At 40.1% G+C, this 27,765-nt stretch overlaps 1 protein-coding gene and 1 long non-coding RNA gene across 3 annotated transcripts in view; one reads left to right on the top strand and one right to left on the bottom strand.

Annotated features, from left to right (window-relative positions):
* The window catches only part of LOC114678375 (uncharacterized), an 82,574-nt gene that overhangs the window by 21,509 nt on the left and 33,300 nt on the right, over positions 1–27,765 (bottom strand). The window lies entirely within an intron of this gene.
* Positions 3,656–25,335, top strand: CYP2U1 (cytochrome P450 family 2 subfamily U member 1). 2 transcript variants are annotated; one of them, XR_001444917.3, is made up of 6 exons: positions 3,656–4,235; positions 16,865–17,500; positions 19,255–19,416; positions 21,214–21,381; positions 22,116–22,493; positions 23,051–25,335. XR_001444917.3 is itself a non-coding variant. In XM_015138980.3 (5 exons), exons 1-5 carry the CDS (start codon positions 3,746–3,748, stop codon positions 22,292–22,294), a joined length of 1,635 nt encoding a protein of 544 aa, XP_014994466.1. In that variant the 5' UTR covers positions 3,656–3,745; the 3' UTR covers positions 22,295–25,335. The 2 variants fall into 2 exon arrangements, 1 of the variants encoding a protein (XP_014994466.1); XM_015138980.3 differs by having other exon boundaries at positions 22,116–25,335.

The following is a 27,765-nucleotide window of genomic DNA, read 5'->3' on the forward strand; positions in this document are numbered from 1 at the left end:
ATTCATTTTTATTGTGGTATAGTGATCTATCAAATAAATATACCATAGTTTTCCCTTTCCCTGCCCCCCTCTTTTGTTGAAGGACATCTGGATTGTGTTCATTTTGGTGTTAAATAAAAAATAAGTCCTAATCCTGGCACCACCTTGACCAAATAAAGGGATGTTTTGGGAATTGGATTTTGTGACTTTTGAGATTCTGCCTTACACTGATATTTATTTTTTTTTCAGGGGCCTTTCTCCCGTCATCTCTTCTCCAAGTAAATCATACATAATATATGCAAGTGGAGAGGAATGAAGTGGGTGATATTGAAGATAGGCACATTTATTTATTCATTATACAAGACATAAAGGCTAAATATAGGAAACAATATCCTGGCAAGTCTCACATTCTAAGCTCGGAAAAGACTAGTAAATCTGCAAGGTGCAAAAAAGAGGCAGCAATAGTGACAACCTATTAAGTTTAAACTATTATCAAGAACCCAGTGATAACTATTATAATTACAGCTTTTGTTTATTGAGTACTAATTGCTAGACATTGTGCTAGTTATTTTATTTAATCCCTACGCTTGATATAGGTATATTTATTATCTCAATTTCAGTTCAGGAACATGGAGGCTCAGAGAGTGCATAAACACATATATAGAAGACACTCAAAGGAGTATATATGAAGCGAGTCATAAGAACTTAAAGGGAACGAAGGTGTTAATTTTTAAATGACCTGTGGAGTTGCGCAACTAAATAGTGCTAATAACATTTCTACTTTCTCTCTTCATTAGCATTTTGCAAACCCTTCTTAAGCGATGCACTCTCTCTGTTCATACTCATTGACTCTGGATGGGTGTGGTGTGTGGCATTTACCTCCCGAGAATTACAAACCAACTGAACAATTGTAGTTTTACAAATAGAGTAATTTAATACCACTCTTTATAACAAAATAAGTACTCAGCTATTTTAGATATACTGTAACCAACAATTCTGGCCAAAATCCATGTAGAACAAGAAGGATATAGGTAGGAAAGTGGGTGGCTTAAAATTATCTTTAGGGTCTCAATAAAAATGATTTTTCCCATAATCCTCTCACTATCTTTCTTACCACTTCTGCCCACCCAAAAGATCTCTTAGTATTCTTTTCCTTTACTGCTTCTGCTATTACTTTTTTACCTATATAAAATAAGAGACATGAAGCAGAAAGTATTCCTTTATGTGGCAAAATCGCCCTGAATGTAATTTGGGGAAATTCATCCTTAAGGAGCACTGAATGAGCTGTGTGGTTTCATGTTTAAAATAGTGTATCCAGCTGGGCATGGTGGCTCTCGTCTGTAATCCCAGCACTTTGGGAAGCTGAGGTGGGCAGATTACCTGAGGTCAGAAGTCCGAGATCAGCCTGGCCAACATGATAAAACCCTTCTCTACTAAAAATACAAATTTGTCAGGCGTGGTGGTGCAGGCCTGTAATTCCAGCTACTCAGGAGGCTGAGACAGGAGAATCGCTTGAACCAGGGAGGCAGAGGTTGCAGTGAGCCAAGATCACACCACTACATTCCAGCCTGGGTGAGAATTCTATCTCAAAAAATAATAATAATAAAATAAAACAGTGTATCCATAATATGATGAACAGTATCACTTCCTGTATTAGTTTGCTAGGGCAGCCATAACAAAGTACTACAGACTGGACGTTTTAAACAACAGAAATTTATATTTATATCCTCACCATTCTGGAGACTAGAGGTCAAAACCCAAGGTATCAGCAGGGTTGATTTCTTCTGAGACCTCTCTCCTGACTTGCAGATGGCTGCCTTCTGACTGTGTCCTCACATCCTCTTTCCTCTCTCTGTCCTTATCTCCTCTTTAGACACCAGTCATAGTGGTAAGAGCCCATCCACAGGACTCCATTTGAGCTTAATTACCTCTTTAAAGGCCCTTTCTCCAAATACAGTCTTATTCTGAGGCACTGGGGGTTAGGACTTCCACATATGAACGGTGAGGAGAGGCCAAATTCAGCCCAGATTTCCTATCTGCCCCACAGATCTGTTAACATAGTGAAAATGAGAGATTTAGGAAAACACTATACATGCAGTTACATCCTGTACAATATAAAAGGGTGGCTGTTGGAGTTGTTAAATTAGTCACAGCTTCAACTATTTTAAAATCATTTGTGAATTTAAATTGCTTGTATGGGATGATGTATATAGCGGCTCTAGAGACCAAAGCCCTAGAATCAGATGACATCCAGAATGTCATGTTGAAGATCATATCTGCAAACAAGTAGTTTAAATTTTTAAAAACTTCTCTTAACAATTTAAAAATTCAAAAAAACTGAGAAAAGTAATCTCACAAGTAGTGGTTAATTATAGAAGATGAGAGGTGTGGAGGTTTTTTTTGTTTGGGGTGCATAAGCTTAAAATAACATGAAAAGCTTGTCAAAAAGAATATGAGAACAGAGTGGACTTGAAATTTAACATCCTACTGGCATCACTTGTTTATAGAAAAATAAAATGAATCATGTATTTATTTAGAGGATTCACTATGCTTTATTTGGTCACATTTTTATAGGTACAGCATGGTGTTCAAACTTTTCATGTATGGAGAAAAATGAAAAGGCTAGAAAAATGGCCCAGTACAGACAGTTCTATGCTCAACCCAACTTGAACAGAAACTACAGGATTTGGCCTAAACAAGACAGAAAGGGAAGCCCTTATCAGGAAAGCCATTATCTGGGAAGATTAAATAAAGTAAGACTTTGTTTTTAAAGTATTATACAATTCATATCCAATATTTCAACCTTAGCCTTTCAAGTGTTGTCTAACACCAATAATATTGCCACCCTTCCCTCAACCGGTTTTCTTTTTATATTTCTGGCTACTTAAATCCCCCAAGCAAATTCTGGTTTCGCTATTTCTGGATTTAAGTACATTTTCTGCTGCACCCAGGCCACACGCAGGAATGGACACAGCTTTCGCTCTCCGCATAGAAGTTTTCTAGCCCAGGGCAAGTTCTCAGAACGTGACTCCTGCCTCGCTGCCCACCCCTCGCTTCCCCCACTCCCGCCATCATCCCTTCCGCAGCGTCGGCTGCCGAGCCGACACCCACAGATTCTGCATTCCATGGCTTCCCAGCATCCTGCTGCCTCTGCGTGGAGAAAAGGGTGCTGCGAATCCCGGTTTGGATAAAGAACTACACCGAAACCTGCGGGAATATGGCGTTGACCCCATTCTCCCAGCTCAGGGTATAGGTGCTAAGGCCGAGCTATCTCACTGGCCTGCTCACCAGTTTCCCGCACTCAGCACAGATCCTAGCACGGTTTCTGCACTTCGTAACTACGCGTTTGCGTTTGTCAACTGACAAACGAGTGATAATCACAAACGAATGACACAAGCGAATCCAAGAGCCAATCAGAGCGCAAGGTTGTGTTGCCAGCATCCCAGTTTCAGGGACAGTCACCACCAGACCCGACCCAACAAAGGGGCGTAACGGGACTTCGGGGCAAACTTCAGGTTCCGCACCCGCTCGCCCGCCAACCCCCTCCGCCAGGCAGCCCGCGCGTCTCCAGGTTCCGCCCCGGCGTCACTGAATGGAGGCGGCGGGGAGAATGCGCGCGGCACAGCCAATCCGGGCGCGCTTCTACGGCCCCTGCCCGCCCCCGACCTTCCAGGGCACAGCAAGACACTGACGCCGCGGGGCAGGCAGCTGCGTGCGCGTCTCCTCCAGGCAGCAAGGGGAACCCGAGGCCGCCAGCGCCCCGACCATGTCCTCTCCGGGGCCGCCGCAGCCCCCCGCCGAGGACCCGCCCTGGCCCGCGCGCCTCCTGCGTGCGCCTCTGGGGCTGCTGCGGATGGACCCGAGTGGGGACGCGCTGCTGTTGTGCGGCCTCGTAGCGGTGCTGGGCTGGAGCTGGCTGCGGCGTCGCCGGGCGCGGGGCATCCCGCCCGGGCCCACGCCCTGGCCCCTGGTGGGCAACTTCGGTCACGTGCTGCTGCCTCCCTTCCTCCGGCGGCGGAGCTGGCTGAGCAGCAGGACCAGGGCCGCAGGGATTGATCCCTCGGTCGTCGGCCCGCAGGTGCTCCTGGCTCACCTAGCCCGTGTGTACGGCAGCATCTTCAGCTTCTTTATCGGCCACTACCTGGTGGTGGTCCTCAGCGACTTCCACAGCGTGCGCGAGGCGCTGGTGCAGCAGGCCGAGGTCTTCAGCGACCGCCCGCGGGTGCCGCTCATCTCCATTGTAACCAAGGAGAAGGGTGAGCGGGAGCGGGGGCCGGGGGGCGGGGGGCGTGGGCTGTGGGCTGTGGGTATGCGGATGCAGCGGATGAGTCTCCAGGTGCGCGGGGTCTGCAGTTCCTGTGCCCCTTCCGGCCGCGCGCCCCCAGCCTGCCTCACACCTGCATCCTGAACTAACAGGTGTTGCTGGCTGCGGCGCCTCCCCTTCCTGATGCCTTTAAGATCCCATCAAGTAGTGACGGACGCGTGACTTGTTCATACTCCAAGATCAGAAGTAGAAAAGTCATCCGGAGGTTGCGGGAGAATAATAGGGATAGCGGGAGGACAAGGTGGCAAGCCAGGTTCCATCTTTCCAAAAGTAGTCTTCCCTTCCACCAGCTGTGACCTCGGAGAGAAACTTTGGCCCCCATGTTAGAAAGAGGGAAGGATGTTCTTTTTACCTTGTGAGTTTCAAATGCAAGAATTTAAGATATTTTCCAATAAGATAAAAAGTCCAGAAAACACGGTAGAAGCCTATTACCAAATCTCAGGCGCTGGTTCATAGCCTCTGATTCCTGCGTATGGGAGTCTAAATTGGACATTTTTGCGGGTTGGAAAACGTGTTATCTGCTGCAATAAAATGTCCAATCTAACCTGTCTCTACCGTCCCCCTTTGTCTTATTGGCTGGCTTAGGTCTCTGACTTCTTTTCTGAGTCACTCCTATCCATCAGTCAGGTGTTAAATGCCTTTTCCTCGGGGAAGCCTTTTCTCACAGTCTCTCCAAGTAGGGTAGGCTCCCTTATTAGAACTAGGTCCCTTACCCAAGCACTTTTCCTTCACTGCACTTTTCAAAACTGAAGCTACATAACTTTGTGACCTTGGGCCTGGATGTCAGTCTTCACCACTGTTCTGACATTTAGGAGGACAGAGTCATTACTGCCTGAAACATAGTAGGAGCTCAAGTATCTATTAAATAAATGAATGCTATTTCCTGTCCTTATGACATGGCAAAGAGAGATCTAGGCTTTTCAGAATCTGATAAAGCCAGAGTTTTGCATCAGGATTTTAAACGAAAAAGACAAATATTGTATGATCCACTTATATGAGGTGCCTCCTAGCATAGTGAAATTCATAGAGACAGAAAGTCTCAGTTTTGCAAGATGAAAAAGTTCTGTGGCTGGACAGTAGCAGTGGTTGCACAACAGTGTGAAAGTACCTTATGCCATTAAGGTGTGCACTTAAAAATGGTTAAGATGGTAAATTTTATATGTATTTCACCACAATTTTTAAAAAAGAAAAGAAAAGCAGGTAGGTTTTTTTCAGGCAGCCATGAGCTCAGAAGAGAATTCTAGGTAGAAGCAGTATTACAAAAGCATGCAGTGGATGAGGTGTGAACTGTGACATTTGTTTTTCAGTGGGGCATTTGAAGTATTATGATCTTTATCTCTACTCATTTAAAATCCTTAGCATAATGTCTTAGAGTTCATCCATGTTGTGGCATGTGTGAAAATTTTCTTTTGAAGACTGAATAATATTCCATCATATGTACAATCATCCCTCCTTATCTGTAGGGGATTCCTTCCAGGACCTCCTGCGAATAACAAAACCCTAGGATGCTCAAGTCCCTGATATAAAATGGTGTAGTATTTGCATATAGCCTATGCATAGGGATCTTGGATACTTTAAATCATCTCTAGATTATTTATAATACCTACTACAATATAAATGCTTTGTAGATAGTTGTTATACTGTATTGTTTAAGGAATGACAAGAAAAAAAGTCTACACATTCAGTACAGATGCAGTTTTTTGATCTGCGGTTGGTGGAACCCACAGATGTGGAACCCATGAATGTGGAGGGTCGACTGTATATACCACATTTTGTTTACCCATTCATCCATTGATAGACACTTGTGCCTCCACCTTTGGGCTATTGTGAATAATGCTGCTATGAATAGAAGGGTACAAATATCTGAGTCCCTAGGAGTTGCTTGATCATGTGGTAATTCTAGGTTTAATTTTTTGAAGAATTATCATACCATTTTCCAGTGAGTGCACCAGTTTACATTCACACAGGGGTCCCAATTTCTCCACGTCCTCACCAACACTTTTTTCTTTTTTTTCACACTTGCTTTTAAGATTGGGCTTAAATGTTACCTCTTTGAGAATGTGTACCCTGAGATGCTTCCCTACCCTGCAGAACGAGATTAACTTCTATGATACTGTTGTTTCATTTTAAGACCTTCCCAGTCTCTTCTAATCAATCCATAAGTCTTATTGACTCCTACAGTAGATATGTGCTACATCCATCTACTTTTCTCCATCACTACTGCCAGCACCCTCATCCAAGCTACCATCATTTATTTATTTTTCTTTTTTTCTAAAGCTACCATCATTTCTAATCTGATACTTTAGAAGCCTCTTGACTAACCTGCTTGCTTCCACTCCAGATTTGCATCCACAGAGCAGCCAAAAGGATCTCTTACATAAACTATGAATCAAACCCTGTAGCTCTCTGGCTGAAACCAATTGCCTCCCCACTCCATACTTGACCTACTGTGGCCTGAAGGATCTGGCTGCTGCATTTCTCTTTTTCAGTTCTCCTTTCATTTGTACATTTCAACCTGGCCTTCCTACTCTAGACACACTAACCTGATTTCTGCCATGCCTGGGCCTGCCTCAAGGTACAATGTTTGTCTTCTTTGGGCCTGGAATAACTTCTTGCTTGACTGATTGCTTGTCATCCCTCAGGCCAATTGTTACCTTTCAGTGCTATATTAGTCATTGCCCAGTACCACCTCTTATTTTATCTCATTCACATTTTTCTCATTAAACACTGGGAAGTATAGTATTTAGCCTATTACCACCCCCACCTCTCAATGGAATGTGAGTTTCTTTAGGGCAGAGATTTTGTTCCTTTTGTTAACCACTGTATCCCTACTTCTTGGCACAGAATAGAGAACCAAAAGATGAATGAATTTGTGTATACAAGCATCTATTGATGTACGTATCACGTATTATAATTTGTTTTGTGTGTCTGTCTCTTCCTCTGGATTTCTTAAGGTAGGAATTAGATTTTCTTCTTTGAGATATTAACAGTATAGTTTCCAATTCTTAAAAAAACAGTTTATCAGAGTGCTTCTTGGTGGCTGTTTGGTTGAGAATCTATAATAAGGTCATTTCTAAGCATTAGTTGGACACTGCTTACTATTAAATCTCTATTTAGAAAAGAGTGGGGAGCCTGGGGGCAATTTGGTGCTTCAGTAGTATCTCAACTCAAGTATTCCCCCAAGAGACAGGGTTTTCTTAGGCAATGCTGCTCTGGTATGTGTTGGGTGAATATGCTGTCAAAGAATTAATGAGAGAAATTTCAGTGGCTGGAGAAGGTGTTGACAAGATAATACAAGGCAAGAACCATGTGGCATAAAGAAAATGCTTGTGGACTTAACTTGGAATAAAGAACAGATCATCTGAATAAGAAAATGTAGCTAGCAGAGGATTTTTTAAATAGGACTTTTTCAAGGGTGAAGAATAAAAAGGGAGGGTGTGAATTTATTTCAAGATGATCATCAGAGGATGAAGGAGCAGATGAGTTGTGAGTGGACTTCCCAGATCAAGAAAGGGACAGCATTATCAGCCTGAAGAAGAAAGGTCACTGTGACTACAGTCAAGATGCTCAGCTCAGCAAGACTTGAGGATAGCTCAAACCATCTTTGGCTACTGTACCCAGTAGCAAAGAAGTAAATGTGATATTGTCCAGAAACAAGATGTGTAGGCCATAAGAGAAAAGAAATTATGTTAGGAATTAGAGGCCGATAACATTATTCAATATTTATTATTTTTTGAAAGAACTTTGCTGCTGAAGTTGATGAGAATAGCAGAGAAGAGTATGTTTCATAAACAGTGATGTGCGAAGAGAGGCTAGAAATAGTTGACTTAATACATTTGCTGAAAGTTCCAGATGTAGGAAGTTTATTTGTTATGTTTAAATTTTTCAAAATTTCATGATTAGACAAGTTGGTCGTCTTCTTAAGCCCATAAAAACTACAGTAAACTAGGTAGGCCATAAAGATGCTGTGTCCATCATTCTGATTGATTCTTTTCCTAAGCACAAAAAGAAAAGAAAACTACAAAATCAGAGCTAAGTCTACCAGAGGAGTGTTTCACTCTTAAGTGTGCTGCTAAGGTGTCCCCAAAAGTTTATGTATTAGAAACTTAATCCCTAATGCAATAGTGTGGAGAGATAGGAACTTAAAAGATGATTAGGTTATGAGAGCTCTGCCCTCATCAATGGATTAGTGCTGTTATCACCAGAGTGGGTTAGTTATTGTGGGAGTGGGTTTCTGATAAGAAGGATGAGTTTGGCCCCCTTTCTCTCTCTCTCTCTTTCATCCTCTCTTACACTTCTGCCTTCTGCCATGGGATGATGCAGCATGAAGGCGCTTGCCAGATGCCAGTGCTATCCTCTTGGACTTCCCAGCCTTCAGAACTGTAAGAAATAAATCTCTGTTCTTTATAAATTACCCAGCCTGTGGTATTCTGTTATAGCAACACAAAACAGGGTAAGACATGTGATCTGTTTCTTCTAAAAGGTTTGTATACATCACATTTTTATTTTAAAATATTCAAAGTAAAGCTCAAAGAACAGTATAAACTTGATTATCTGCAGCTCAGATCTGCTTCAGATTCATAAATAACACATAGCTTTATTTGGTATGTTCTTCTAAAACTTGCATATGTTGGATACTTAAAGTATCTTTCTCTAACTAGCTTTTGTTATTTAAAAGTGTTATGTTTTAACCATATTATGCAGTATTCCACTAAATAGAATGTCTATTTCTATTCATCAAATTCTCTATTTCACTGTTGATAAAAATTAGGTAAATTTTACATTTTTTTGCTCTTACCAACTATGCTACCACAAATGTTTGTAGGACACTAGTCATGAAAGTAGAAAAAGAAACACTGATTTGACTTGTAAAACCTGATATGGCTCAGATAATATCACTGGAGACTTGGAGCAAGAGTCAAAGCAAGTTGCAAAGCCATAAAAATAGAAGGTAAAACGAAATTTTGAAGAATTTTAAAAGTATGGGATAGATCAGTCTGATACATACCTCAAAGGACAACAAGATGCAAAATGAAATTAGGAAATGAAGATAAACAGAAAATGAAAGTTCATCTGGGGAATTTGAAAATGAATGAGGGAAACAAGTTAACTGAGTATGCAATAAAATAGGTATTTGAACTTATTTTGAAATAGTTATGCACTCACATTGAGATGGCCTGAATTCTCCCACTAATAGGAATACTTCTATGATCCCATGGAAGAAAAGGGTAAGTGTAATCAGTGTATGACACCCTCTCTGTTCAGTAGATAAAGACGTATATGTGGTCAATGTAGAATTGCTTCATGTTTAATGTATTTTGAGTATTTTTATTATAGTAGTATATGTTACTGGAAAACAAAACAAGGAAAACAAAAAAACGGACTGAAAATCATCTGTGATCAGCATTATTTTGAGATAGTATTGACATTTTCATGTATCACCTTCCAGTCTTTTTTCTACATGTACATGTATTTTTAGAAATATATTTGCCTCCTTAAAATGGAATAATTTTCATAATTTTAAAAATTGCTTTTTATCACTTAAAGTATTATGAACATATTTTCATATTATTAAATATCCTCCTTTAAAGTTCTTAGGAGCTGTATAATATCCATTTGTGAGAATGTATCAATGTCAATTTAGTCCATCCTTTATTTGGTTTGAGTGGATTTTTATGTTTCCACTGCCTAGCACCTGTTCCTTGGACAAGAATACCCGCTTCTTCTGAGGAATTCTTTATTTCTGACCTCAATCCCTTTTGTTGATTGAACAGGAGATGCCATATCTTTACATGAACTTACCTTCTTGGCCACAGTGATAAGTTGAGGGACACACTGACCAAAAGTGGACTGATCAGAATTTCTAACCTTTTTGTAACTGGTTAATCTGTAGGCCAGGCACAGAACTCAATAATTCACAACTACACATCAAACCCTACATAATTTTGGGATAAGAATAGCATGACATAGTTAGAAACCTCAAGCCACAAAATAAATTTAAGGTATCTCAAGTTGGTATCACCGCAGGACACCCTACTGAAGCATTTGAATCCTTCCCCAGAATTTCTCAGGTTGAATCTAGAAAATAGAGGGCTTTTTCTTTTGGTGGTGAAACTGGGAAAATAGGCATCTCAGGATAGCTCATGTTTCATTGAAAAGCTGGTTTGCAGTTGGAAAGAATGAAGTCAGACAGAGAGGAGGGAAAAATAGATACAGGGAGAAAGAGTTCTGTGACATTTAGTACTCCCTGAGGTGGCAATACCCTTTCCTTCCTGTTGTTTCATTCCATAGCCTAACTGGCCTGTTCGATGAACTAGCTTTAGGGTATATTTTTGTTATTCTGAAGCAAAAGAGTCCTGATTTTTGCTTCCGAGCCATTTCGGTAGACAAAATGTTTCTAAAATACAAATATGGAGTTTAAAAATCGTTAGTATATGGTAAGATCAAGGACCTAACAAAGGAAAAGTAATGTTTTTTGATAAAGAGGACAAAGCAGAGATGTTATATGTGATATATTAAATAAGGAGAGGGCCAGGCGCGGTGGCTCACGCCTGTTATCCCAGCACTTTGGGAGGCCAAGGCAGGTGGATCACCTGAGGTCAGGAGTTCAAGACCAGCCTGGCCAACATGGTAAAGCCCCATCTCTACTAAAAATACAAAAATTAGCCGGGCTTGGTGGCATGCGCCTATAGTCCCAGCTACTCAGGAGGCTGAGGCAGGAGAATCACTTGAACCCAGAAGGCGGAGGTTGCAGTGAGCTGAGATCGCGCCACTGCACTCCAACCTGGGTGAGAGAGTGCAGCTCCATCTCAAAAAAATAAATAAATAAAAATAAAGAGAGAGGGTAGGTGGGATTGGTATCAAATCCTAAAGCTGGTGTGGAAGACCATATCTATCCAAGAAAAGAGGAGGCCCACCAACACTTGGCCGCTGAATACTCTGCAGCAGAAGACTTGCTCATGGTTAAAGACAGGAGGAATGATTAAACTTTGGTAGCCTAGGAAATAGTTTATGGGCCTTTATTACACAAAAGGAGAGTTCTGGTTTCAGGAGTGGTTAAGACATTTCCACTCCTCCTTTGTCGCAACAATCACATACCATACCAGAGGGATGCTCAACAGAAGCACATACTCTATCTACATTGAAATGAAATGACACATCTACATTTCTGCACCATAACACCTGAAGACACAGTGGCTATAGGATTGGCAAATGACTTAATAGAGTGGAGGATGACTACACCTAAGCATCTACAGAGGGGAATGCCAGTGGAGTATGAGAGGATAGAATGAGAACTACTCCCCTAGTTTACCATGCAGAATCTCAAAAAGGGTTAGAAATTGGAGGTACCAGTGATCATAGGAGACAGAAATGAGCCAGTAGACTGAGAAGAAGGATAGTGTGAAATGCACATAAAATAAGATCAGGTCCTTATCACTGACCCCACCCCTGCAGAAAATAGTAAGTAGATGCTCTGGAGGGCCTTGGCTGGAGAATGGGGGTGGGGAAAAGATACAGCCTGGCAAAATGAAAAGTTGTTTCTAGACAAAGACAGAACTCTTGAAATGCTTCAACTGGGTGAAAGTTTGACAAAGAACACTCAACAACCCTAGCCACCAACAAAAGAAAACAAAGACGTTTGTCTGTCTTGGCCTGGACCTTGGCATAGAAAATGTTTTCCCACCCCCACTCTAAGCAGCAACTATATGCTTGACGCTGCCTTTCCTTTCCTTTTCTTTTCTTCTCTTTTCTTTCTTTTTCTTTTTTTTTTTTTTTGACAGAGTCTCACTGTGTCACCCAGGCTGGAGTTCATTGGCATGATACCGGCTTACTGCAGCCTTGACCTCCCAGGCTCAAGTGATCCTCTCACCTCAGCCTCCCGAGTAGCTGGAACTACAGGCTTGAGCCACCACACCCAGCTAATTAAATTTTTTTTTATTTTGTAAAGACAGGGTCTCACTGTGTTACCAAGGTGGTCTGGAACTCCTAGGTTCAAGCGATCCTCCTACCTTGGCCTCCCAACCTGCTAGGATTACAGGCATGAGGCACCATGCCTGGCAGATTTTGCTGTTTTAATGCAAAAACAGCCACAGAACATATGTAAACAAATTCATGTCACTCATGAACTGGCTGTGTTCCAGTTAAACTTTATTTATAGATCATGAAATTTGAATTTCTTTTTTGCCCCTTGATTTTACACTAAAGGAAAGATTTAAATTTCGTATGATTCTCACATATCACAAAATAATCTTTTGATTTTTTTTCAACCATTTATTAATGTAAAAACTAGTCTTGGCTCTCTGGCTGTACAAGGGTGGCAGGCTGGATTTGGCCTTTGGGCTGTAGTTTGCCAACCGCTCAACTAGACTTTAAGTAAGCATGTTAAAAATGTAAGAGTGAACATTCACCCTGTTTGTCTCAACAGGAAGATGAGAAGGAAGGGGGAAAAGAATGAGCAAAGCAGATAAACAAATCTCAAAATAGTATGTTAGAAATTAGTAATTAGAATAAATGTAAGAGGACTAAACTTACTGGCTAAAGGACAGCTTGCCAGAATGGATATTTTTTATATCCAATTATATGTTGTTTTAAGAGACATAATCTATCTTCCCCAAGAAAGAGACATTCCCCCAACATAAGGGTACAGAAAAGTTCAAAATGAAAAGGTGTTACAATACTAAGAAAATACTTTAAAAAGAAAAGCCGGTTCTTTTTTGACAAAAGGTACTCTAAATGATACTTTATTGTTAAGAAAAAGAGGGCATTCATGATAAACGGATCCATTTTTTAAAAATTTTAAAAACAGGAAGATAGAATTCTAAGCTTGAATGTACCTAACAATGTCATCTAATATATATTTAACAGCATATATATAAATATAAATCTGTATAGCTATATTGATATTTATCTACCTTTAGCAAAAACTTACAGAACTGTAAAGAGAAACTGATAAATCCACCATTATAGCAAAATAGCTTAATATAAGTATTTGGTTGAGAGATCAAATAGTTAAAAATTTGTTAAGGATACAGAAAATTTGGCTTTGACCATTATCAAGCTTTCTCTATTGGACATAGAGAGAGGACATATTCCTCAAAATTACTTGGACATTCTTCTCAACTTTATTTAGAAATTTCATTGGCCACATACTAAGGTAAAAAAGCAAGCAAATGTCAAATATCAGCATAAGATAAACCAGGTAAGGTAGCAAAGAACACTTAAAATAGAAATTTTTTTGTTTTTGTTTTTGTTTTTTTTACTTAAAACCAAATAATGAAAATACATGGAAACAAGACTGGTGGGCTGCAGCTAGAGTAGTACCCAGACAGAGGCAAATGTAGAGCTTTAAATTATTTATTAAGATAGAGGTCTGACGATTAATGAGTCAGATTGCCAACGTTATAAATAAACCTAAAGGAAAAGAGAAACATGTTCCAATTTTAGACAAATTCTTTCAGAGACAAAGACTACACCCTGGCTTGCTTTAGGAGGCCAGTATATTGAAGACACATACAGCATGAGAAAGGAAACTTATAAGCCATTGTCATTCGTGAATATACTATTTTTTAAAAACTTACATTAGAAAACAAAATCTAGCAATTTTTTAAAGAAACTTAAAAACAAGCAAGTTTAGATTCATTCTTAGATTACAAGTTCAATCATCATAAAGAAGGCAGTTTTCAAATTAATGTAGAAATTAAGTGTATCTGCATGAGAATGGAGACGTAGAAGCTACAAAGTGGGCATCCAAGCCAGGTTCTGCCAGCAGAAATTCTGCCTCTCCTGGGGTCTTGGAGGCCACATCCAGAGACAAACAGGCTCAGGGTGGGGATGGGGTCTGAGGGTGAACCCAAGCCCTCCCAGGAGACAACTTAGCTGCCAGACACCACCTATTAGGCTCCTCCACCCACTGCCTGCACCTCAGCAAACACCTCCTATGCTCCGTGGATCCCCCAGACCTCTGTCTTTAAAAAAAAAAAAAGAAAGAGAAAAAAAGAAATTAATTGCAGTTCCAACCAAATCCCTAAATAAGTTTGAGAAATTGATTTTGAAGTTTTTGAAACAGTTTTTAAAAAGAACGAGGTTTTGTAGGGAAGAGGGGACTTCCCTATTCGATATAAAAATTAAAGTCTATTTATATCTTATTATAAGGTAACAGTAGTTAAGACAATGTGCTTTGAGCACAGTAATAAATACATAGACCAATATAACCAACTAGAAAGCCTGTCAACTGGCCCACCCCTATAAAGGAAATGTTTGTCAGGGACAACATTACAGATTGGTGGTTTTGTGAGGTGGAGTGAGGACCCTTTGACAAATCATACTTGAACAATAGGTTGTCTACATACGGAAAAAATGTTTGGATTCCTACCTCACAATAGGTAGGAATACCTAACACAAATATCAATTCCAGGTAGATTATAGAAACTTAAATGTGAAAATTTAAAATTTTTACAAGAAAATAGAGAATGTGTTTATGAACCCATGGTAGGAGGAGATTTCTAAAATAAGATATGCAGCACAAATCAAAGGATTGATAAATACAACTATATTTAAAACTTCTGCTTAACAAATACCACTTAGAAAGTAAAAAAATCACATGATAAAAGATCTGCTATGCATTTCAAATATATAAGAAAAAATTGCACAGTAGATAAATGCAAATTACAGAATAGGAAATCTGGCCAATAACTATATAAAAAGCTGCTCTGACCCACTGGTAACAATCAGAGAAATGCAAATAAAAATCACATGAGATACGTTCCAGGCTTCTGTTGACAAAACTAAAAACATTGACAAGTATCAAGTGAGGGCAACTATTCTGAACAAATGAGAACATTTAAACACTTCTATGAATACATTTTCAGAGTACTCTCCACTTCAGAGAGTAATCCGCAATATCTAGTCATACTGAATATGTACATATCTTATGACTCATCAGTCAGTCCAGTCTTAGCAATGTCTTTAAAATTCTGAGGAAGTCCAATGGTAGAATAAATAATCACGCGTAATCTTTAGAAATTCGCCTCCCATGCATCCTTTCTCAGAAGCTACTAGAGGATGTGCTTCAGCAAAATGAGGGAGTAAAACAAAGAGGAAGAAATATAATTCAGGAAATGGGTTCTGATACAGAAGAGTCTAAGAAAATTCCCAAATAATGACTAATAGAAGTCATAGCACCTGAACCAAAGGCCTACAGAGCAACCACTGCAGATCTGAGCAGACATTTGGAAGATTCCAACAAGGAAAGTGGAACTGATAAATTGTCTGATACGTTTGACTGCATGGATGTTTACATTGAAAGACATTTTGTAGGGATATGAGAAAATTTAACCACAGAGCAGGGTCTTTATTTCATTTGCAGCTGTATCTACTGCACCCCCATGCCTGGCACATAGTAAGAATTCAGAAGTAATGTGGGAAGGAAGAAGAGCTAGCCAAAATGATAGAGTATACCATGGAAAATAGGATGAAATAGGTGACAGAAAACAAGGAATATTTGAGAACAATCTGATATATCTGGGAGCAATTTTGTGGGGTTTGATGGTGGGATGTATAAGTGAAAATCAAATAGGATGTAGTTGTGGATGACCTTAACATGTTCATATGTTTTAAAATCAGGGCTGCTGCCAATAACACATTTTAGATTACCTGCCAGTTATCAGATTCCAAATTTTGATGTCCAATAGTTCTAATCTAGTTGGGCTGTTCATTTAGTCAGCTAATACTTAACAACCTCTCCTATGTACCAAGCACTATGCCAGAAGCTGGATTTTAATGGTGAGCACTATGAGATATGGTCTCTGCCCTCATTTTAATCTGTTGCTATAGTTATCCTTCAGTTCAGAATGTTTAGAATATAAGTGTTTAGAATATGGGGATATATAGCCTGAAATATTTATTGTCTTTTTTTCTTTGTTTAGAGGCAGGGTCTTTCTCTGTCACCCAGGCTGGAGTGCAGTGGCATGATCATAGTGGACTGCAGCCTCCAACCCCTGGGCTCATGTGATTCTCTGACCTTAGCCTCTTCAGTACCTGGGGCTTACAGATGCATGCCACCATACCTGGCGAATTTTTTTTTTTTTTAGAGATGGGGTCTTGTTCTGTTGCCCAAGCTGGTCTTGAACTCCTGGATTCAAGCAGTCCTCCCACCTCAGCTTCCCAAATCTCTGGGATTATAGGCAAGAGCCACTGTACCTGTCCACCTGAGAAATTTTCTAAGCCTGGATTCACTCTTATGAAATGTAATACTTTGAAATGCACACTAACTTTGGAAAAGGAAACTCATTGCTTTTCATTTCACCAGGAGTTACTATCTATAATAATAAGCTTTAGAGCAAATTCTCCTAATTTAATTAGATATGATTTTTGTTATTAGAAACACATACTATCTTGATAACTAAATTTTGCCAATCATTTTTCTTGACTAGTGGTCTTTATCTATATATGAGGAGTTTTCCATAAGTGACTTGAAAAATACAGAATGCACTCCATGGTAGGTCTGTTTAGTGTTATCAGGAATGCTGTTTCTCATCTTCCTTTCTTGGTGTCCCTTTGCAGGGGTTGTGTTTGCACATTATGGTCCCATCTGGAGACAACAAAGGAAGTTCTCTCATTCAACTCTTCGTCATTTTGGGTTGGGAAAACTTAGCTTGGAGCCCAAGATTATTGAGGAGTTCAAATATGTGAAAGCAGAAATGCAAAAGCATGGAGAAGACCCCTTCTGCCCTTTCTCCATCATCAGCAATGCCGTCTCTAACATCATTTGCTCCTTGTGCTTTGGCCAGCGCTTTGATTACACCAATAGTGAGTTCAAGAAAATGCTTGGTTTTATGTCACGAGGGCTAGAAATCTGTCTGAACAGTCAAGTACTCATGGTCAACATATGCCCTTGGCTTTATTACCTTCCCTTTGGACCATTTAAAGAATTAAGACAAATTGAAAAGGATATAACCAGTTTCCTTAAAAAAATCATCAAAGACCATCAAGAGTCTCTGGATAGAGAGAACCCTCAGGACTTCATAGACATGTACCTTCTCCACATGGAAGAGGAGAGGAAAAATAATAGTAACAGCAGTTTTGATGAAGAATACTTATTTTATATCATTGGGGATCTGTTCATTGCTGGGACTGATACCACAACTAACTCTTTGCTTTGGTGCCTGCTGTATATGTCACTGAACCCCGATGTACAAGGTAATTAATAGGTGTTTCCTTTGTTCATGGCAAAACCAGGTAATTTAAATCAGGATTGGCAACCTCAGTGATCTGGTGGCTCCTAACACTGAGCAGTGTCTTCAGGCTGGCAAACAAATACTTGCAACTCACAGGGAGTTGGTAAGATGTTAACAGTGAAACCCAAGTTTCTAGATAGTAGGACTGAGGTCATAACTTGCTTACCCCTGCTTAAATCTCTATGGGTTTGATTCTGTGTGAAATATATGATCGTGAAAGACCTTTAGAGAAGAACATTCTAGAGCTGAAGGGAATCATAATGCTGATCTGAACATATCTTGTTTTTTTGAAATTGGAGAACAAAGGCTCAGAGAAGTTGTGTGACTTTCACAAGGTCACACAGCTAGTTCTACCACCTCAGTCCCAATAGATACTGAAAGTCCATGGCAGTTCAGAGTAGAAGAATACAGGGAGGATGGTGTATTATTAGTTTCTGTTGCTGTTATAACAAATTACCACAAACTGAGTGGCTTAAAACAACACAAGTTTCTTAAGAGTTCTACACATTGTAAGTCTGATATATGTCTCATTGGGCTGAAAATCAGGACGTTGACAGGGCTGCATTCCTTTCTGGAGGGTCTAAAGAAGAATCGAATCAATTTCCTTGCTGTTTTTGGCTTCCACAGCTCATGGCTTCCTCCTTCTGTCATTGAAGGCAGCAGTGTTGCATCTCTCTGACCATTCGTTCATAGTCACATCTTTCTCTGACTCTGAACTCAACTGGGAAAGGTTATCTGACTTAAAAACCCATGTTCTTAGATTGGGCACACCCAAGTGACCCAGGATAATCTTCCCATCTCTATGTCTTTAATTACATCAGTTTAGTCCCTTTTGCCATGTAAGGTATTATGTTTACAGACTCCAGGGCATTGGGGTGTGTACATGTATGGGCCCTTACTCTGCCTACTATAGATGTGATTATACCTACCTGTATTAGTTAATTATTGCTGGGTAGCAAACTACCCCAAAATTTGCTACCTTTACAAAAACCACCACCATGTATTATCTCCCAGTTTCTGAGGGTCAAGAATCCAGGAATGACTTCCAGTTTAGGGTTTCTCATGAAGTTAGAGTTAAGATGTTGGCTGGGTCTGCAGACTTGACTGAGACTAAAGAATCCAGGTCCAGGGTGGCTATCCATATGACTGTTGGCCAAGTTCCTTACCACTCTGACCCTTCCATAAAGCTGCTTCACTTCCCCAAAACTGAGCAACCTGAGAGAGAGAGAGAGTGGCAAAGATGAGGAGCCACAGTGTCTTTTATAATCTGATCTCAGAAGTGACATGTCCTCACTTCACCCTTAGTCTCTTGGTCACATAGACCAACTTGGTACAGAGTAGGAGGGGACTGCACAAGGATATAAACCACAAGAACAGGGAATATTGGGGGCCACCTTAGGCTATCACATGTTGTCTCAGTCTACTTAGAGAGTCAATCCCATGTTCATATGAGAGTATGACTTAGGATGCTCCTGAATCCAGAGTGCTCTGTATGTTACTATCCTACTTCTAAGTCACAGGGTAGCACAGGTACCCTGGGGCTAGCTGTCTCTACTTGAAATGTCTGACAAATGCTTCACCTTTATTGAGGCAGAGTCAGGCCTGAACTGCTAACTGACCAGTTAGGTATTAGCGGTGATGGAAAGTATGCAGAGGAGGGCAGGTTCAACTCTCTCCCACGCTTATCTTCTGGTTTATTCTTCCCTTTTTACATAGAGAAGGTTCATGAAGAAATTGAAAGGGTCATTGGTGCCAACCGAGCTCCTTCCCTCACGGACAAGGCCCAGATGCCCTACACAGAAGCCACCATCATGGAAGTGCAGAGGCTAACTGTGGTGGTTCCGCTTGCCATTCCTCATATGACCTCAGGGAACACAGGCAAGTCCAGGGTCTTCCTCTTTGAATGCCCGTGAGGGAAGCAGGGCCCTCTAATCCAGGGTAGTTGAGGTGAGGGGTGTGGTGACTGTTGTCTAGCTTGATCCTTCTAAAGATTTAGTATTGTGTCCTAGATAATAAAATGTCTAGGGAATGTTCAGCCCTCTGCTGTGCATCACTGGTTGTACTAGAATTCTACCACTGCTTAGTTTTACTAGTAGCTCTATAGCATTCAGAACATGCACACTTATACTGGCAAAACAAATAATGTCGAAATTTAAATTGGCTATGTTGGCAGAAAAAGCTCCAGAATTGACAAAGGCAACTCTCCCTCCTTTTCATGGAGGTCAGAAGAGCTAATCTAAATGTGGATTAAGGATTTTGCCTGAAAATTACCTTACTTCAACTTTTAAAATTCTGCAGCTGAAGCATAAATATTAAATAATTAGAAGGCTGGGCATGGTGGCCAACACCTGTAATCCCAGAATTTTGGGAGGCCGAGGTAGGCGGATCACTTGAGGTCATGAGTTCGAGACCAGCCTGGACAAGATGATGAAACCCCATCCCTACCAAAAATACAGAAATTAGCCAGGCATGGTGGTGCACAACTGTAGTCCCAGCTACTCAGGAGGCTGAGGCAGGAGAATCGCTTGGACCTGGGAGGTTGCAGTGAGCTGAGATTGTGCCATTACACTCTAGCCTGGGTGACAGAGCAAGACTCTGTCTCAAAAAAAAAAAAAAAAAAAGGTCAGGCGCAGTGGCTCACACCTGTAATTCCAGCACTTTGGGAGGCCCAGGAGGGTGGATCACTTGAGGCCAGGAGTTGAAAACAAGCCTAGCCAACATGGCAAAAACCCATTTCTACTAAAAATACAAAAATTAACGGGGCGTGGTGGCACACTCCTGTAGTCCCAGCTACTCAGGAGCTGAGGCAGGAGAAGAATCACTTGAACCCCGAGGCAGAGGTTGCGGTGAGCCAAGGTCATGCCACTGCACTTCTGCACTTCAGCCTGGGCGACAGAGTGAGACAGCCTGTCTCAAAAAAAAAAAAAAGAATAGAAAAGCCCATCTTATTCTAAAGTCACCTGTTTCAGCCTCTCACCTACAGTGAAATATGTCTATTTGGTCATGTCCAGACTCTCTTTAAACATCCCTATTAACAAGGAATTTACCTCTGGAGTCAGCCCATAGTGTAATGGGCTTGATTTAGTTTTAAGACAGTTATAGCATGCCATTGCTTATAAATGACATTGGATCACTTAACAGGTTTTTTTTTTTTTTTTTTGGTACAAGTTAGATAGACCGTGTTTATAGTATCTTTTGGGCATTGTTTAAAGTGCATATTGACTTGTCAGCTAGTAAAAGCCAGGGTTGGCTTCCCTGTGTATCTCTTTATCTTAGTTTACCTCCTCACTACATTGTTGTACATAAATGACCCTGTAAACTAAGTTTTATACATATTGGGAATTTTAATTTTTAGGGAAAGTTTACTTGAAATGCCCTATTGTTTTTGTTTTAGTGTTTTATCTTCATTGTAATGTTTTTATGGTTTTATGTATTAATTCAGCATTCATTGCAACATTGCCTGCTCCCTGTCTCAGGTGGGCCCTGGGATGGTGCAGGGAGAGGGATGCCAGTTGACAAGATCATATCCCTGCCCTCAAGTACCTCACAGTTTGGTCTCAGCCAATTAAAGTGCTAGGTATATAACTACATTTTTTTTTTCCAGATAATGATGTTTAGGGAGAACTACTAGTAAAAGCATACTGAATAACACCCATATGTTGTCTTTTGTTTTAGTGCTCCAAGGGTATACCATTCCTAAAGGCACATTGATCTTACCCAACCTGTGGTCAGTACATAGAGACCCAGCCATTTGGGAGAAACCGGAGGATTTCTACCCTAATCGATTTCTGGATGACCAAGGACAACTAATTAAAAAAGAAACCTTTATTCCTTTTGGGATAGGTCAGTTACACTTTTTTAAACTGTGTAATTTTTAAAAGAAGTAGAACTAAAACAATATTTTATTATTTCATGTTGTTTTAAAAATGTTTATTTCTTGGCAAGTTAATGTAAGAGAAGGGATCAATAATTTAGATAAGGCATCTCCTCTATGTTCACTTCAGATTTTAATAAAGCAGTTGGTTTTAAATCTCTAAATTTGATTAGAAATTTTACTTTCAGGGCTGATCAGGTAATTTTGGGGGGTCCCAGGGAGCTACTGAAGTTAAGAGCAATTTCTGATCTGGTCTGGTGGGTGAGAGGATGGGTTCTCTAATCTCAACAGTTCCTCTTTTAGGTTCCTAGATTAGGAACATAGGATTCTTTCTGTGGAAAAAGGGAGGCTCTAGGGATGCTTAATCTGAATTTTTTTTGCCTTAATCTTCCAGGTAAAAGTGAAGGAAAGAGGCAAGTAGGCACAGAAGAGACAGGGTAGCTGCCACATTGGATCCGTCTCTAGTTCCTGTCTAGAATGAGGATAGGTCTTTATGAGTAGGAGTTAAAATGTGTATTTGATATGTAAAAATTCTGATCAGCATATGCTGTGGGAGGCTATGTAGTATAAATGGCAATTTGATTTAAAAACTCCATCTGCATTTAGAATACTCAATTTAGATATTTCCTATAAATTTGTACTTTTTGAAACAGGAGAAGGAATGGTGTTATAATCCTTCATTTTTTTCTGATCTCATTTTTAGGGAAGCGGGTGTGTATGGGAGAACAACTGGCAAAGATGGAATTATTCCTAATGTTTGTGAGCCTAATGCAGAGTTTCGCATTTGCTTTACCTAAGGATTCTAAGAAGCCCCTCCTGACTGGAAGATTTGGTCTAACTTTAGCCCCACATCCATTTAATATAACTATTTCAAGGAGATGAAGAGCATCTCCAAGAAGAGATGTTAAAAAGATATATAAATCTTTCTAAGCAGATTCTTTCTACTGCAAGGGACAGTGAATCCAGCAACTCAGTGGATCCAGGTTGGGCTCAGAGAGATCAGAAGGAGGGTAAAGCATACTGGGAGCTTTCATCTTGGAGGATTCCTCAGCAGGATGCTTCAGCCATTTTAGTAATGCAGGTCTGTGATTTGGGGAATAGAAACCAAAGTACCTAGGAAACAGGAGATCTGGATTTTACTTGCAGTGGCTTCCACCAATGGGCCGATCTTCTCATTTCTCAGTGCCTCAGACATCCCATATGTAAAATGAGAGTAATAAAACTTGGCTTCTCTCTACCTCTCAGCACTAATGACGGTCAAATGCCTTACATCTTTTCTGGTATCTCTAAAATGCTGTTAAGCTCTGGAGAAGATATTCAGGAGAAGATCTATCAGCTGGCTTTTAAAGACCTGTGACAACATGAAAGTGGTGTTCAGCCTGTAATGCTTTGTCAGAGATGGGTGTGGATTTAGGTTATAATGGGGGAGAACTTTTCTCAGCACAGATTCTATGCCAGCTTCTTTGGGCTTGTTCTGTTATTATCTTTTTGTTTATGATTTTAGTTTTTACTTTTTGTAGATGTGGGATGAAGTGGGCTCTGTCATGTATATTGAGGAAAAAAGAAATTATAATTTTAAAAAATCCCTTGTAGGATTATTGTATAAATTTATATGTCTACCTTCTATTTCAACTACAGGAGCAGTGAGCCTTGCTAAAGAAGTAGCTTCATGGCAGAATTCCTTTCTACTGAGTTATTTGCAAAGATGCAGCTCGGCCTTTTTACTTAAGGCCTGAATGGTGAGCTTGGGGATTTTGATGCTGGGACTCATCAGGAAAGGATTCTGCTTTCAAACTATACTGAACATTCCTGTCCTAGCCTCCCTGCCACCAGGCCCAATGTATCTGATCCTTGAATACACTCTCAAAGAATTCACTCTCTTTTTATTAAGAGAACTAAATTGTTTCTAAATGTAGAAGGTTCCTCTGGAAGAACAGTTTTCAGCAGGGGTGGTAACCCCTTCAGCAGGAGTTTGGAAATGTGTGGGTTTGTTTCTTGGTTATCATAATGATGGGGGTGCTACTGGCCTTCTGCTGCCATGGGACCAGGAAGCTAAATGTCAAGGTAGTCCTATACAGTGAAGAATTGTCCTGCTCAAGATGCCAGGATTTCCCCCAGTGAGAACATGCTCCAAAGAATGACCACCCCTTTCTTTTATTCTCCCACAGTGCTCCATGTACAGAAGCAAGCATAGTAGTAATATGAGCAACCATATTCCTGAACCTTTCCTCATGCTGGCTCTACACTTAATCCTTTACTTGTATATTTCTGTAATTCTTACAGAAATTCTATTAAGAGGGTGGCATACTGTAGTGGATGACGCTGAGGCTTAGAGAAGGTAAGGCACAAAGTTAAAAAGTAACATCACTGGGTTTCAAACCTACTGGTCTCTGTGACTAAAGAACACTTGCAGAATCACTTCTTGATTCTGCCACCACTTGATCCCATAACAGGCTACCCCTTGGCCTCATGCTGGAGTTGTGTGTGTCCGTCTCCATCCCAGGCTGAGCTCCTTGAGGTCAGGATGTCATGCTGTTTGCCTCCCTCACAGTGCCTTGGTCTTAGTGGATGCCCAGTCATCTTGTGAAGGACTTTTAAGAAGTGTACTTAAGAGAAAAATCCTACCTTATTTGAATAATTACAAGTCATATTTTTGTTGTTTAAAGGTGATAAATCAGTGTATGTTATTTGTTAATGTCCATTAAAGCCAGTTTTTAAAAAATCACCGGACTTTTGTGTTTATCATTTCAAACAACCATTTTAAACAAACTTAGAACGATGCCTTAGCTGTTTATATCTAACAGAATGTAAGCTCCCACCACCTGAAGACTGGGCCATATCCAGGGACCTCTCATTCACTTTCCTAAAGGAGAGAAGCAGCTACTGCTGTTCCTCCTGATAGAGAAGAGGGCGAGAAAAGATCCAGAATGGTTGTTACTTCGGGAATTAAACGAAAGATGAAACCCTGAACTTAAACACTTCTGTCTGACTGGCCTCCTGTGACTGATCATCCTTCTTTGCTCTGTTTTCCAGATAAATGGAGATACCAGATCTCCCCAGCCTCTGACTTCATCTGCCGTTAGCCATACTCTGTGTAGTTAGATCTCAGTCTGGGAATGGCATTCCAGGGCAATTGTGAACATGAGGCTAGATTTTCCTTTGATTTAGCACATGCCTAGGCAAACTTTTGCAAGCTCAAAAAATGAAAATAATATCTGCTTAATCAAAACAATCAGAGGAAGAAGAAAAGATATTTTAAAATAATTGACTGATTTTTGACTCTACATTCTTTATCTACCATACTGCTCTTTTCCTTTTTAAAAATATTATTAAGCACTTTCAATATAGATAAATGAAATACAGGCTAATCTTTAGGTGTCTTAAGAATTTTTGCTTTTTGGAAAACAAAAGCTAATAGCCTAACTGCAGAGGAACTGAGTGGATGGGGCGGCTGCTGTATAGATTTTTAGATGAGATGATACAGTGTGGATTACAATGCACCTTGGGCAGGACAGTTTGTTCTTGATATGGAATTCATATGCTTTTGAATCGTACTAATAACTCAGCATTAACAAGTGTATTACTCCTTAAATTCTACAGGCATTTTCAATATTCCTAACCAAAGAGTTTATAGCTTACTTGAGAAGAAGTCTGTTCTTGGAGAGATGTTGAAATTAGATGTTTATTAAACTTTAAAATATAATGCCTTAAGCTATAGCACTTTAAAAAATCTTTACATATAAATTGCTAAAAGGACTGTTAATGCTTTTCTCAGACATGTTGACATTTTACAATTTTGTACATCATGGTTTATTTGAAATGAAAAACTGTACTTTGTTTTATAAGTCTACCTAATATCTCATTTTTGGTTCTCATCTTTAGCACAGTTTTGATGCTTTTATTAAACTATTTTAACTGAGAAAGTGTCATGTCTGGGTTTTTTTTGTTTTGTTTTAATTGCTATACAAAATTTTGTTTTCCAGATGTCAAGTTAATGAAAAAAGAAAATAGGCCTCCAAAGACAGATGTTCACAATAGAATGTAAGCATGGTCCTTAGAAACAAGGGTAATTCTTTTAAAATTTCCCTGCAGAGTGAAGTTCTTAGAGGACTGCATCACCGCCCAGGTGTCTTATATTCCCTGTGGAAGCCCAGCATGAGTTGAGAGGAGATGGGCCCACATGAGCCTGCTGTGGCCAGGTATTGAGTGCTGGTCTCACATTTCCCAGCTCAGGAAAAAGAACTTTTTCATACTTGAACCCTATTTTGCCTGTGGAGGGACCCCCTGCCAGTTTTTTCCACAGCCTACTCTTCTTCCTGAAGTCACAGCTCAGACAGCATCTCCTCAGAGAGGTCACCCACCGTGACATCCAAAGTGGTCTTTCCTGAGAACTCCCTAATCTCATCACCCAGTTTATTTCCTCCAGAGCTGTCATCACTAACTGCAACTACCTTGTTTACTTAAACCTTCTGTTTCTATCATCTCTCTCATCTCCACTCCATGAGGATGTCAGGGACTAACTGTATCTGATACCTTACCAAGAGTGGATGCCTTATGCAGAGCAGGCATCAGTAAGTATGTTGGGCAAATGAAGAATTAAGTGAGTTTGATGGAAGGTGATTATTTGACCCTTTAGGCTAGAGAGGAGATGATACAAGCAAACCTGTCATTGTTTTCTGTCTGCTTCCTTAGTGACTGTGCCTGTGCCACCAGAGTATGAGTTTTAGTGAAATAACAGTAGTGAAACAAGAGGAACACTGAATAATGTGGCACCCTCAAATCTTCAGTTTTGCTGCATTGTTTTTAGAAACCAAATTCATTTAAGTAGGGTATTTGTTCATTAGTAAATTTGGTATTATCATGATTGAAATGATAATACTTTTATATTCTTTTATTTATTTTTTTGAGACAGGGTCTCACTCTGTTGCCCAGGCTAGGGTGGCATGATCACGCCTCACTGCAGGCTCAAGTGATCCTCCCACCTCAGCCTCCTAAGTACCTAGGACTACAGGCGCATGCCACTATGCCTGGCTAAGATATTTCATATTCTTATCAGTTCTTCCCTTTGTATGAGGGTCAAATCAGTTTTCATTAAGGGATAAGGCTAATTATCCATAAGACTCTCAGTGGATTGCTCAGCAAAATCCCTGCAGCCAAGGATAGAGTAGGATGATGTATTCAAAATTCTAAAAAAAAAAAAAAAAAAAAAACTGCCAAATAAGAATATTGCATTTGGCAAAAATATCCTTTAAAAATAAAGGATAGAGAAAGTCATTCCCAGACAAATGAAACTGAGGGAATCTGTTTGTTACCACTAGACCCGCCTTATAAGAAATGCTTAAGGAAATTCTTCAAATTAAAATGAAAACATGTTAAATAGCAACATGAAAGCATAACTCTCACTGGTAAAAGTAAATATACAGGCAAATATAGAATAATGTAACACTATAATAGTACATAAATTACTTTTCACCCTAATATAAAAGCTAAAAGACGGCTGGGCCCGGTGGCTCATGCCTGTAATCCCAGCACTTTGGGAGGCTGAGGTAGGCAGATCATGATGTCAGGAAATAAAGATCATCCTGGCTAACATGGTGAAACCCTATCTCTACTAAAAATACAAAAATTAGCTGTGCCACCGTAATCCCAGCTACTCAGGAGGCTGAGGCAGGAGAATCACTTGAACCAAGGGAGTCGGAGGTTGCTGTGAGCCGAGATCGTGCCACTGCACTGCAGTCTGGTGATGGAGCAAGACTTGTAAAAACAAAACAACAACAACAAAAGCTAAAAGACAAAAACATTTAGAATAATTATAACCACAAAAAAATTGTTAATGGATACAGACTATAAAGAGAATTAAACACTGAATTCAAGGACACAAACGTTGGGGAGAATGGCATTTTTTTTTCTTTTTTATTATACTTTAAGTTCTAGGGTACATGTGCACAATGTGCAGGTTTGTTACATATGTATACATGTGCCATGTTGGTGTGCTGCACCCATTAACTCGTCATTCACATTAGGTATGTCTCCTAATGCTATCCCTCCCCACTCCCCCCACCCCACAACAGGCCCCATTGTGTGATGTTCCCCTTCCTGTGTCCAAGTGTTCTCATTGTTCAATTCCCACCTATGAGTGAGAACATGAGTGTTTGGTTTTCTGTTCTTACAATAGTTTGCTGAGAATGATGGTTTCCAGCTGCATCCATGTCCCTACAAAGCACATGAACTCATCCTTGTTTATGGCTGCATAGTATTCCATGCTGTATACATGCCACTTTTTTTTTTTTTTTTTTTTTTTTTTACTAGAGGAAACTGTTTATATTTAGAGAAACATACTTTGCTTTAAAAAT

The sequence above is a fragment of the Macaca mulatta genome, chromosome 5 (genome assembly GCF_049350105.2).
Source record: "Macaca mulatta isolate MMU2019108-1 chromosome 5, T2T-MMU8v2.0, whole genome shotgun sequence".
Classification (NCBI taxonomy): Eukaryota; Metazoa; Chordata; class Mammalia; order Primates; family Cercopithecidae; genus Macaca; species Macaca mulatta.